This window comes from Drosophila mojavensis, unplaced genomic scaffold (assembly GCF_018153725.1).
Source record: "Drosophila mojavensis isolate 15081-1352.22 unplaced genomic scaffold, ASM1815372v1 contig_19, whole genome shotgun sequence".
NCBI lineage: Eukaryota > Metazoa > Arthropoda > Insecta > Diptera > Drosophilidae > Drosophila > Drosophila mojavensis.
The window spans coordinates 2,046,382-2,059,098 of record NW_025318726.1 but is presented as its reverse complement, the minus strand read 5'-3'; the positions used below and the strand labels follow the sequence as shown (position 1 = coordinate 2,059,098).

The window sequence follows — 12,717 nt, the reverse complement described above, 5'->3', positions numbered from 1 at the left end:
TTTTATGTAGCCAACGTGTGTAATTTGTGTTTGTAATGTGTTGCATGTATAAAAAAAAAAGGAAACGAAAAGGCCAAAATACAAACGCAAGCAAAAAAAAAAAAAAAAAAAATACAACTAAACTCAAGTTTAATTCAATAGCAACAAAAAAAGCAACACCATCTACGAAAAAAAAAACTATTCATAATTTTTAATTATTGATTAATTAATTATGTATTTATATGTATTTAAAAAAAAAAAAAAAAAGCAAAGCAAAAACAAAAAGGCAAAAAAAAAAAAAAAAAATGAAGCAAATGTATAGAAATTCCTTTGGACAAATATTGAAAAAAAAAAAAAAAAAAAAATACATAAGAGAAAATGGAAAACACACGTATATATGTATATCTTTATATATATGTCTGCCTCACAGTGAGGGCGCAAAGAAGTGATGAACGGAAGTGGACAGAGAGCAGCAGCGTGTTAAAACTCTTATAAACCTACACAAAAAAGCAAAACGAAAATTCAATACAATTAACTAGCTTAGCGAAGCAGGCGAATGCAGTGCAAGTTGCGCTTTTTCAACTATATATATATATATTTTTATAATTTTGTCCCAAAATTTCAAATGCATATTTTATAAATACTGTTCAGTTGATTTATTTTTTGCTGATGAGCACATATATATACATATTTATATATATATGGGTTTATAGCTGTACATGTTTATAGTTGCTGTTGAAGAAGCTTAAACGATTCGAATCGATTGGGGTACATTATAAACATTTTATGCTATATATTTATATGTCAATTACGTGGCGGTATGAGAAAATTTGCAAGCGCTGTAACACATATACATATACATATATATATATCTATATATATTATATGGTTTGTCTTTATAGGTTCTTATTGCTTTAAGCGTTATTTAGTTTTTCTTTGTTTATAGTAAAAAATATATAAATATATGAACGGGCATACATAAAACATATTTTAATTTTGCTTCCTTCCTTTTAGTGATTACAAACAATTTTATTAAAACCAATCTACAATAATTCATATATTTAGATATAAATTTTGTTGTTAGCATTAGACATTAAACAAGAAAATACGAAAAAAAAAGAATCAAACAAAACGTGGTAAATGCAATAAATTCGGATTGAAAACGAAATTCTTCCCCAATCAAGGCAGAAACTTTGTAGCACAGCTATTACAGAGAGAGAGAGAGAAGAGAGAGAGAGTGAGCAAAAATAATAATCAGCTACTTGAAACACAGACCAAAACGTCCTAAGGCCTCGCAATTGCTTAACAACAATAAAACACTTCGAAAAAGACAAAGGTTCGATCAACCAAGGGGCAATATTAGATTCGGTGGTGTTCAGGTCTGTCTGATCTAAGCGAACTGCAATGGAGCTTGCTAAGAGAGAAACTTGAAACTTGCATTCATAGAAAGCACAAGCACAATACAAACAACAACAAACAAACGTTTCAATAGGCAACATAAACAAAACTGTACAAAACCAGCTATAAAATTCAATTAAAAAGCAACAACATATTTGTAAAGCAGTGGTATTAAATATATATTTAAAATAATAAAATCAATTGTAAATTAAACCGTGAAACTAGGAACTGCTATTAAAACGTAATTAAAAGAAAATAAAAAAAGAAAGCTAATTATCGACAACCCACAACCAGAACAGCAAAATTGTCATTTTAATTTTAATCAATGCATATTTAGTTGTTTATATTTAACTTTTTCTGAAAATTTAATAAAGAAAAAAAGAAAAAACTTAAAAAAAAAAAAAAAAACAATATACATGCTACACAAACAAACGTATATCATATATTTCAATAATCAATTTAAAATTAATTAGTAAAATTGTATGCATTAAAACTAAACTTATGAAAAATATACATAAACGAGAAGTGAATGAAAATCAAATGGAAATACCAGATAACCCGCAATATGAACAGCTGAAGCTGTAAATGGGCGTTAGGGATTTAGGTTTCTGGTCAACACAAGTGGGCGTGGCAAAAAGAAAAAAGCTCATGAATTTTAACAATTTCATAAATAGGTTATTTTTTCTGTTTTTTTATTTTTGCTTTAGATATAGTTTATAATAAATTTATATAGTTTGAAACGCTTTAGTGTGTTTTAGTTGAAATTGTTTTTATGTTAATTAATTAACTAAAGTGAAAAGGCAAATAATAACTAATACTATTTATGTACATACAATATATACATATTTACACATATATACATACATACGTACATACATATACATATATATATGCATACATACTTTTAGCGTATTGTAAGCGCCCCTACTTTTAATTAACGTTTCTTCTCTCTTTTAATTGTATTTGCTGTTCTAGTATTTTTTCAATTGGAGTTTTGTCATTTTTGCTGGGCGCACTTCTTAGTCACTCTTGTGCTTCTAAACTTAAGGACACTTAACGAAAAAGCAAACAAAAAGTACATAAAAAATACATGCAAATAATTTTATTAAATCAAAAAAAAAAAAAAAAAAAAAAAAAAAAATGTATTTCCTCTACCAGAATCGTTTTTGTTCATATTTTGCAATTGTTAGCCGGACTCGATTTTCGATTTTTGGCTTCAAATTTTGTTGGCTGATTAAGAGAAAAAAAAAATAAATAAAAAAATAAAATTAAAGTAGTTTGTAAAAACGTATAAAAGATATAATAATAAGCAAGCGCGAAAAAAATGATTAATGATATACATTTATATTATATATTTATATATAATTATATAATATGAATCTATATCGTACTAATGTATAATTGTAATTAAAAGCGCAAAGGCAGCGACAAATGAAAAGAAAACACGTGAAAATATATACATATATTATATTATATTATATTTAATGACTAAATGGTAAAGCTAGTTTGAATCTAAATAGGAATACATAGTACATATATGGAAACAGAGATATGGAAGCGCAGATATAAGAGCAACAACTATTTTAATTAACACAACAAACAATGCATAACATATACAATAACAGTAATAATAATAATAATAATGATAATATTAATAATAATAATAATACAATAATAATAATATGTGACTCTAATAGTGCAGAAGAAGGAAATTAGTTATGAATGAAGAAGAAACACCTCAACAAACACAAAAGTAATAAACAAACAAAACAATTATTTCAAATTTATATACACACACCTAAATAGTTTAAACAAATGTTGAATAAAAGGCGAATCTATAATTTTCAAAAAATATATATGTGTTTCTGCTTTTTATTTATTTCCGTTGTTATTTATTGTTGATTTCGTTCACGTTTTGTTTACCCAATCGATGAAGTCCCCGCCCAGAGGTGCTATACAATCTAGACTAGACTGCAGGGAATTTATTATGGCCAATTGGCATTTGGGGCAGACAGACCACAAAGTTTCGTTAGCAATTCTCATATAAGCAAATAGCAATATAATGTAATTAATTATATATTTACCTAAATAAAGTCACAGAAAGTGTTCAATAAGTCAGCAGCTTAGCCACAATTCAACAGTTTCTTATATTTTCTTTCTTCTAACGATACGTTGTGCTAAAACCTAGATAAAACAGGAGCAAAACAGCAACAACAACACCAAACGATCCAAGAAGTACATTTAAAAAAAAAAAACTAAATAAACACAAAAAGAAAGAAAACATATATCTATATATTTTAAATAAATTAAAATGTCAACGTGTTTTTAGCTTTACCCGGCAACATAAGAACATAAGTAATTGAAAGGCTAACATTGGCGTTCGGAGAGTATCGAAAATAAGTGAGGGAAACGTATATAAAAGTGCTAAGCTTTAAGGTAAATCTAACAAGAAGTATCTATACAAAAAGAAAATACAAAAAGAAAAAAAAAAAAAAACGAAATAAATATTATAATAATATAATAACAAGAGAAAAGAAATGAATGGAAACGGCATTGACATGCAGATAAGATATATATATGTCTTAAGTATAAATATATATATATAGACTATATGAATATCTGATAAATGAAAAATTGCGAAAAAAAAAAAATACTGATAAAAACTAAATATAAGTAATATATAAAAAAAAAAACAAATAAAATACAAAAAAAAAGTAAGAAAATGGAACTAATAAAGAGAATTATTCTGAGAAATTCATAAAACTGAAGATTGTATTTGGAATTTTAGAAAGAAAATTAAATGAAGTACATGACATTACTGTAATGATCTACAAATATGAATTGTACTATTTATATATGATTATATATGTTTATATATGATTGTATACATTTAGCTAGTTGGGATATGTATTTAAACTTTCAGCTCTAAGCATCCACATTTCATCATCAGAATACATGGTACAAGATTGAAGTAATATCCTAATATCAAATGTTTCTCTGATTCTTCTGCCCTTAAATTTGATATCAATTTGATATTGGACGCAGCATGGGAAAATGCTATGATTAATATTTAAGCAAAAGTTTTTGCAGCCACTAGTGGATCCTGAGATTTAAAAAGGATATTTTGTATCATATTTCAAACAGTAAGTACAATGTAGTGCAAATTGGTCCTTCTGATTTTTAAGACATGCATTGAATGAGAACAGACTAATATAACATCGCTTACATAAACTATTCTTTCCAAATTAATTTATAAGAAGTATTCATAGTCCAGTAATCAGGTTAATCTAGGATCGAATTATCATTAGCAAACAGCCAAAGTATTGATAACTCTTCGTGGTAACTTTGAATTCTTTAATAATCTATATCAATGACGACTACAACTCTGAAATATCATAAAATAAACTGAGTGGCCCATTCGAAGTTGCGAAGGGCTGGACTAAATTAAATTTTGATCTAGAGCTAGCAGTCAGCTGCTATCTGTGTCTGTAGTGGACCATGATCACGCCTATGATCGACTTGTCTAAGTCATCTGATCAATCAAGTTGATTCAATTTGAAAATATATTAACGATTTCAGTAAGTATATGCCTCATAGGGCATAGAAAATAGAAAAATCTGTATAGTTTTAAATTTAATAATTAAAAAAAAAAATAAATATATAAAATAAAAGACATTAATAATAGATTAACAAATTTCCACTGAACCAGTTTATACCGCCAGTGCATCCGTATTGAAACGTAGATATTTTCTTTTACTAAGAGATCACTGTCTTAAGAGTTTTCCACCAGTCGGCTTTGATAGATAAGTTGATTTACAATTTATTTGTAGACACAGATTTGTGTTTCAAAGCCCACTCTCGTATCTTTCATGCGCTTTGTTTTGTTTATTTATTTGCTTCCAGAGTGGGACAGAACAAGCATTGCAAATCAGGTTTTACAAGGTATATAAAGTAATACGATTATATGGTAAGCCACGAAATAATAAACATAGAATAATGTACGTAAGTGCCTGAATTGTGCATGTCTGTGCTAAACGCTCCGTAGATTAGATTATAGAATAAATTATGGTAAATTCTTTTTCTCAGTTGTCCCACATAAGCGCACAGCTGTTAGTGAACCGACTGGACTATTTTTATATACATAAATATGTAAATAAATACTTATACTGAGACTGCACGAGTGCAGTTGTCTGTCAGTGACGCGCGAGAGTTGTTTTTCCATGCCAGCTGCCAGCGTCGCACTGCCTCGAACCAACAATCAGTTACCCAAGCGCTCCCAAAGCGATCGCACGTGACAGCAGCAGCAGTCGGAGCACAGCCCACGCACAGTGCAGACTCCAAGAAGTTACTAGAGATCCCAATACGGAGTAAAGCTAGGGAGAGAGAAAGGGATAGCAGTCTGTGACCCCAATCAAGAGCAGAGAAATGTCAAGAGTACAAACGGGTGAGTATCAAACACTACAGATAGAGCCGCTCTCTCTCTCTCTCTCTGTCTCTCTGTTGCGGTTGCAGTCAGTGAAAAGCGACTCGTTATCAATAAATGAGCATTAAGTAAATTTTTCCATTATACTATGCAATGGCCGGGTCTATCTATCGAATGCATTGATGTGCTGCTGCAGTTCTGGGTAGCATTACGCCCAACCTGCTGGGTCGCACACTCACCCATGAGCATGTGGCTCTCGACTTCGAGCACTTCTATAAGCCGCCGCCGGCGGACTTTGAGAATGAGTTGCGGCAAAAGATCAAGATGTCTACGTTGGGCTACGTCCGCTTGTATCCGTACTCGAGCCGGGAGAACTTGCGTTTCAACGATGAAGAGGCGCTGGAGGCGGTCCGGCAGGATGTGCTTCTCTATAAGAAGCATGGCGGCGGCGCCATTGTGGAGAACAGCACCTATGGACTGAAGCCCAATCTGGAGTTCATTGTGGACCTGGCCAAGACGACGGGCGTGCACTTCATTGCTGGCACAGGACATTATATACACGCCACGCAGGACGCCACGCACAGGAATCTGACAGTCGAGCAGATGACGGATATGTACTCCAAGGACATCTTAACTGGCATCGATGTGAACGGTCGCATTGTGAAATGTGGTTTCATTGGCGAGGTGGCTAGCGTGTATCCCGTCCAGGGTGAGCAAAATGTCACTCAAGCCATTCGTCATCTGATCCTCCCTTAACTTTGCAGAGTTCGAGAGACATGCTCTGCTGGCCGCCGGCGAAATCCAGGAGGTGCTCGGCTGTGGCGTCTCACTGCACCCGCACCGTGTCTCCAAGGCACCCTTCGAAATTATGCGGCTCTATCTCGAGGCCGGAGGGCGGGCCAACAAATGCGTCATGTCGCACTTGGATCGTAAGCAGCAAACGAATCTCTTCATTGCAGTTTTGATGAATCTTCCATTTGCAGGCACAATCTTTGACATGGATGAGCTGCTGGAGTTCGCCAAGCTGGGCTGTTACCTGCAGTACGATCTCTTCGGCACAGAGTCCTCCTACTACCAGCTTAACGCCACTGTGGACATGATATCCGACGGACAGCGCATTGAGAACATCATGAAGCTGATCAACGAGGGACTCGTGGACAGGCTGCTCATGTCGCACGACATCCACACAAAGCATCGACTGGTGAGATCTCTCTCTCTCCCTTTCACAGGTGGATTGTAATGTACTTTCCTTTATTCTAGACTTCCTATGGCGGACACGGATATCATCACATACACATGAATATTCTGCCTCGCATGTTCCAGCGCGGCGTAACGCTCGAGCAGGTGGAACAAATGACTGTCACCAATCCGGCTAACTGGCTGAGCTTCAACGCCTAGCTATAGATCGGACGTAAACACATTATACTATATATACACAGATGAACTCTGCACCGTTCTGTGGGGATCACAGTCTGTTTCTGTTTGTTTGGTTTCTCTTTTATTGACCTTTTTATTTGCATCTTTGTTTAGTACTTTGTTGTGCGCATGTGATGATAAGATAAGCTATGTTGTTTTCGCGGGTTCCCAAAAATAAAGTAATTGGGTCTCTTAAAATTTGTTTTATTTTGTACTTTTCTTATCTTCTTATATGATGCTAACAATCTGCTGCGCAAGTTTTTTGATAGTAAGTCATTTGCTAGGTTACTGAGGCTATTTATATGTGGGGGCGTGGTTGCCGAGTCGATAAATGGATGAATTCAGAATATATCGGAAGAATTAATTAGTTGGGTAGAATTCATTTAGTCCGTAGAATTAATTCAATCTGTAGAATAAATTAATTTGGAAAAATTCATTTGATAAACGTCACTAACTATTGTAAAAGAATTCGACATATGTATATATATATATGTACATATACATATGTATATATACTCATCCCTTTAGAGCTACGCGAACACATAAATCGTTAGACAGAACTTATTTCTGATTATTCAAAAATTTAATGTTAAGTTTCCTTTTAATGTCAACTCCTTACAAAGCACAATTTTCGACTCCATGCTTATCGATGATACTGATGATAATCCATTTACTGCATTATTATGACATATTTGCACTGGAATAAATATTGGTATGATATGTTGCTATCAATGCGACAGCAACTGAAATGATGTTGCCAAAATAACCAAAACAATTATGAAACTTCGTATCACAGTTCATTAATGCTTACCAAATGGGGCTTATCAGCGGTCGCCAACTGAACTCTCATAAAATTCCTGCTCTATCGGCATGAAATATGCCGTTTTATGATCAGTAATATATATAAATTGGCTTACTCTCGCGTGGGGCATCATAGTTAAGTCATGAAATGTGTTTTACTCTAATTGTTCAGTGAGTCCATATAACTCGTCTATAATATATGTATATGTAGTTATGGATAAGCAGTCCTCAGTGAGCTCACATAACAAAAATAATATTGATTGAGTTTAGTTTGTTTATATGTAAATTTGTGAAACTCTGGCTAATCTACTGCGGAGTTATCCTAAGAAAGTTTGATCCAGATGTGGAAAAAGTCATATGAAAGGATCTTCCTATTGCATTTATCCTTATTCCTATCCTTATCCTGAAGTCAGATTAGTCATTCGGTCACTGGTTACAGAAACTTTTAGTACACCTGGCTTTTTTAAAGGGTATTTCATTGTCGGCACTCGAACGTGAATAAGTCGTACTAGTTTCACTCAATTTGATTTTATAAATGTATAGAAGTCATACCACACCGAGCAGTTGTTCGCTGTCGCTCATCAGCTCTAGTTGAATTAATTAAATTAAATGCTAATACGGCGGAATATCGCAAAAATGTCGCAGGAAGCAAAAGAGCAAACACAGAATGTCCAGAATGGCGCCTCAGTTAACAAATCCAATGGAACCGCTGAGAACTGCAAGTTGGAGCTGATTGTTCCGAATACTAGGACGCGGCACGTATCGGGTGGAGTTGAAGAAATTGTCGATCCTTTTTGTGATTCCAAGAATCCGAAACGAATTTCATTTCACGATGTTACATCAGCTGCCTTCTTGATTAAGGGTGGTGTGGAGCGCACACCCTGTCCCGTAAGTGTTTGAATCCGATAATAGGGATGCAGTCTAAGCTCACAAGTCATTTGCAGAGGTCCACATCGTCAGAGACATATGGGATGGAATTGTATTTCAAAAAGGACTTTCTACAATACACAGGCAGGTGAGTGATCGTTATGCATAGACTTACTTATTACTGGGTGGTAGTCGGATACTTTTATTGAAAATAAATTAGTTTATAGTCCTTCGGATTCAAGTGCCGAGTGCCTTTAGTAACAGGCTTGGGAATGTCTTGATATAATGATTATAAAGATTATAATATATTTTCAATTTGATCGGAAATAAGTGGATAGGACTAGATCATCTAGGCTAGGTTTTTTTTTTTCGCATTAATTTTACCGACTCACTTCTATATATTGTGTAAATATATTCAATTCAGGTCCAAAGTACTCGAATGCAATTTTTTTCTCAATACAACTGAATATAGTATGAACATAAGTATATGTATAAATGTTTATTGTCTGGCATAATATTTTCCGTCTAGCGATAAGACGTAAAACGAATATGATGCCTGTTAATAGTACCAATACTCCCAGTAATATTCTCAGAAACATTGAAATTAATCATCGATTAATAATATAATTAAATTTTATAACAAGTCTATATATGATTAGAGATTCTCACCTTTCGTAGGAGATTATTTTACAAATTTGTTTTGTAAATCAACGAAATGGTGCAGTGTATAATTTATATTTTTCTGCGACTGTAAATATGAAAGAGAAATCCAGTGTAAGCCGTCAATGAATAAATATTACATGTTTCAAGTTTCCACTTTTTCCTTTTATATTCGACCATAACGAAGGACTATATGTATTTCCACAGATTCCTTTTCTTGCAATATAATTTCTCATGGCTCCTTTATCATTTGCAATCACTTTCAATTGGAACTACGCAAATTATGTACATGCCTCTTTATTTAATCTAAGAGTGTCGTTAGATTAATTTCGACACGTATTTTTCCAAAATTCAATTAACGCCTGATAACATTATTTTTGGTTGATAGCATAGGAAGCGACACATTAATAGGTTGATTAGCAATTATAGTTCTTCCATTTGATTCGACATTATCACCTGCAGCGGTCACCTCCACTGAAATAAATATTGTGTCAGCCATATCAAAGCACAAAATGATTCTGTTTACAGCTTTAAGGAACGGGGTGCTAGGTATGCGCTGCTCAGCCTGTCGGAGGAACAGAAACGCAAGGGCGTGATCAGCGCTTCGTTGGGGAATCACGCCCTGGCTCTGTGCTACCATGGCTGGAAATTGTCGATTCCTGTTACCGTGGTGATGCCAAAGGCCGCGCCCATTATGAAGGTGCAGAAGTGTCGCAACTACAAGGCTCGCGTGATTGTCGAGGGCCAGGATATGGGCGAGGCCAAGTCGCTGGCTATGCGCATGTCGCGGGAGGAGCAGCTGCTGTATATTAATGGCTACGATCATCCGCACATTATGGCCGGCCAGGGTACAATCGGGCTGGAGATACTGGAGCAGGTGCCAGAGCCGGATGCAGTTGTGGTGCCCGTTGGCGGCGGAGGACTCATCGCCGGTATTGCCACAGCTGTGAAGGCGCTCTCGCCCAAGACCAAAATAATCGTAAGCTTTCTAGGAGTTGAGTTCTCTGGAATTTTGATAATCAACGATTCATAATTCTAGGGCGTAGAGTCGGAAAAGTGCGCTAGCTTTTCACGTGCTATGGAAAACAATGGTCCTATAAGCACGCCCATCAAGAATACCCTAGCCGATGGCTTGGCGGTGCCGAAGGTGGGAGTTAATGCCTATGCGACAGCTCTGCCCCTGATCGATCGTATGGTTGTGGTGAAGGAGGAGTGGATAGCCGTGGCCATCTTGCGCTTGGTGGAGGAGGAGAAGTGTGTGGTCGAAGGTGCTGGCGGTGCTGGACTGGCTGCCATACTGGCTGGCCACTTGGACGACCTCAAGGGCAAGAAGTGAGCCTCGTCTGGTCTACCTCATACTCTCTTTCAATAACTGTTTTTATTGGCAGGGTTGTCGTGCTGCTCTGCGGTGGCAACATAGACACAACGGTCTTTGGACGTTGTCTGGAGCGCGGACTGGCAGCCGAGGGTCGCTTGGTTAAGTTCAATGTGGAGGTCAGTGATCGTCCAGGTGGCATAAACGATCTCTGCGCTCGGCTAGTGCGCTTGGGTGTCTCCATCAAAGACATTATGCACGAACGGGCCTGGCTGCGCGACATTTACACGGTGGAGGTGAAAGTGATCTGCGAGACGAGAGACTGGGAGCACAGTCTAGAGCTGAAGAACGAGCTCAAGAAATACTATGCAAAGGTCGAGTTCTCCGATGTTCCACTGGCAATTATTGAGAAGACTTTATAAACACATAATTTATGGTTTTTTATTTTTTTTTATATTTTTGTGTATGCACTATTTTTGATTTATTTTCAATTTTATTGCACAAAATTTGCAACACTGCAAAAATTTGAGCTTAATTTAGAGCTTGAATGTATATTAATAGAATTGTAATCGTAGTAGAAATGTAAATAGCATTAAATAAATATACAATTCAATATCAAGTCAGCAGGACTCTTTCATTTACAATGTGTGTGTTATCTATTCTTAAATCCTAAGAAAACTAACATAGAAAACATAAATTCAAGAACTTAAGGCTAGGAGTTCATCAAGCACACGCTGCGTTTTCAAAATTTCTCTGGCTTCTTTTCATTAATTTTGCTGTTTTGGCACAATTAGGATTCGTAATGACAAATCGTACAGGATCTCGCACACACTCACACACATACACTCTTACACACACACACACTTAAAATCAAGCAGGCACTCAGCTGATTACACATACATATGTTTAAATATATAAGACTATATTATATGTATATAAATATGTATCTGCATATTTTTTTTATATATTAATATCGTCAATATGCTAAAATTTAAATATAGGCATTTTTCTTATAAAGTATATGTGTATACAGTATTTTATAAATACAGGCATTTCGTTGTGTAGTCCTAGGAAATGACATACTTTAAAAGCGCTTACTCAGAACTACGTTGAGTGTGTATTAAAAATAATTATGTTAATTACAGCTTCGCACAGAACTTGGCCATCTACGGTGCTCAGTGACTGTTGTCCAGGCGCAGTATGAGCGCATCGACAACGTTGTAGATCTCATCGAAATGCGGACGAGAATCGACATCAGCCGCCCAGCACTTCAGCATCAGACGGTACATTTCGGGAGGCGTATTCTCAGGCGTGGGCATGCGATATCCTGAAAATATTACAATATATAAATATTTTTGCTTTCTTCGCTACATATACATTACATAATCATATTAGATATAAATTTAAATTTAGAAAATCCTGAGATACTTTTTTGTATTTAATAGCTCTAGTCAAGCTAGCCGATTATTAGTTGTTGAAAAATTAGTTACTTATATTATTTGATATAGTATATTGGGAAAGTATCTAAATATAGGGAATATACTTGCATTTAATAATATTTTCTTACTTTCTAAAGTGAGACTAAAGGATACTGATTAGCAATTGAATTTGGAGGAGCTTTTTTGCAGACTGTTAATCCTGTTTTAATATAGATAATTTATAATATATTCATAGTATACATATAGTATGCAAATGATATATTTAATATTCATAACATATTTACATAATATGGTAAATTAATCGAAACGTTTTCTCAAAATGACAATATTTTCCTCTGACTATATCCTTTCCAGAATATGGAAACGGAAATTTCTACTTTGAAAATATATTTTCATACTAATTTAATGCATTAACTGAT

General features: G+C 34.8%; 3 protein-coding genes across 7 annotated transcripts in view; 2 read left to right on the top strand and 1 right to left on the bottom strand.

Annotated features, from left to right (window-relative positions):
- Positions 1 to 5,568: 5,568 nt before the first annotated feature.
- LOC6572387 (phosphotriesterase-related protein) lies at positions 5,569 to 7,414 on the top strand. The gene is made up of 5 exons (XM_001998460.4): positions 5,569 to 5,821; positions 5,997 to 6,509; positions 6,565 to 6,729; positions 6,784 to 7,001; positions 7,061 to 7,414. Exons 1-5 carry the CDS (start codon positions 5,803 to 5,805, stop codon positions 7,196 to 7,198), a joined length of 1,053 nt encoding a protein of 350 aa, XP_001998496.1. The 5' UTR covers positions 5,569 to 5,802; the 3' UTR covers positions 7,199 to 7,414.
- A 1,163-nt stretch (positions 7,415 to 8,577) lies between these two features.
- LOC6572388 (L-threonine ammonia-lyase) lies at positions 8,578 to 11,482 on the top strand. The gene is made up of 5 exons (XM_001998461.4): positions 8,578 to 8,905; positions 8,962 to 9,032; positions 10,073 to 10,523; positions 10,584 to 10,876; positions 10,933 to 11,482. The coding sequence occupies exons 1-5, from the start codon at positions 8,627 to 8,629 to the stop codon at positions 11,279 to 11,281; spliced, it is 1,443 nt and encodes a 480-aa protein (XP_001998497.2). The 5' UTR covers positions 8,578 to 8,626; the 3' UTR covers positions 11,282 to 11,482.
- A 442-nt stretch (positions 11,483 to 11,924) lies between these two features.
- The window catches only part of LOC6572389 (tyrosine-protein kinase Fer), a 37,636-nt gene continuing 36,843 nt past the window's right edge, over positions 11,925 to 12,717 (bottom strand). For all 5 annotated transcript variants that reach the window (XM_044007874.1, XM_044007875.1, XM_015166362.3 and 2 more), the window contains one exon: positions 11,925 to 12,186. In XM_044007874.1, coding sequence (XP_043863809.1) covers positions 12,035 to 12,186 — 152 coding nt within the window. In that variant the 3' untranslated portion in view covers positions 11,925 to 12,034. The remainder of the gene's footprint in view (positions 12,187 to 12,717) is intronic.

What these genes read in the sequence shown, in the direction of transcription:
- LOC6572387 (XM_001998460.4), top strand. An exon ending in CGTCATGTCGCACTTGGATC is followed by an intron (nt 6,730 to 6,783) that starts GTAAGCAGCAAA and finishes TTCCATTTGCAG; the next exon opens with GCACAATCTTTGACATGGAT. An exon ending in TCCACACAAAGCATCGACTG is followed by an intron (nt 7,002 to 7,060) that starts GTGAGATCTCTC and finishes CCTTTATTCTAG; the next exon opens with ACTTCCTATGGCGGACACGG.
- LOC6572388 (XM_001998461.4), top strand. Translation starts at nt 8,627, where the DNA reads ATGCTAATACGGCGGAATATCGCAAAAATGTCGCAGGAAGCAAAAGAG. An exon ending in TGGAGCGCACACCCTGTCCC is followed by an intron (nt 8,906 to 8,961) that starts GTAAGTGTTTGA and finishes AGTCATTTGCAG; the next exon opens with AGGTCCACATCGTCAGAGAC. An exon ending in TTTCTACAATACACAGGCAG is followed by an intron (nt 9,033 to 10,072) that starts GTGAGTGATCGT and finishes TTCTGTTTACAG; the next exon opens with CTTTAAGGAACGGGGTGCTA.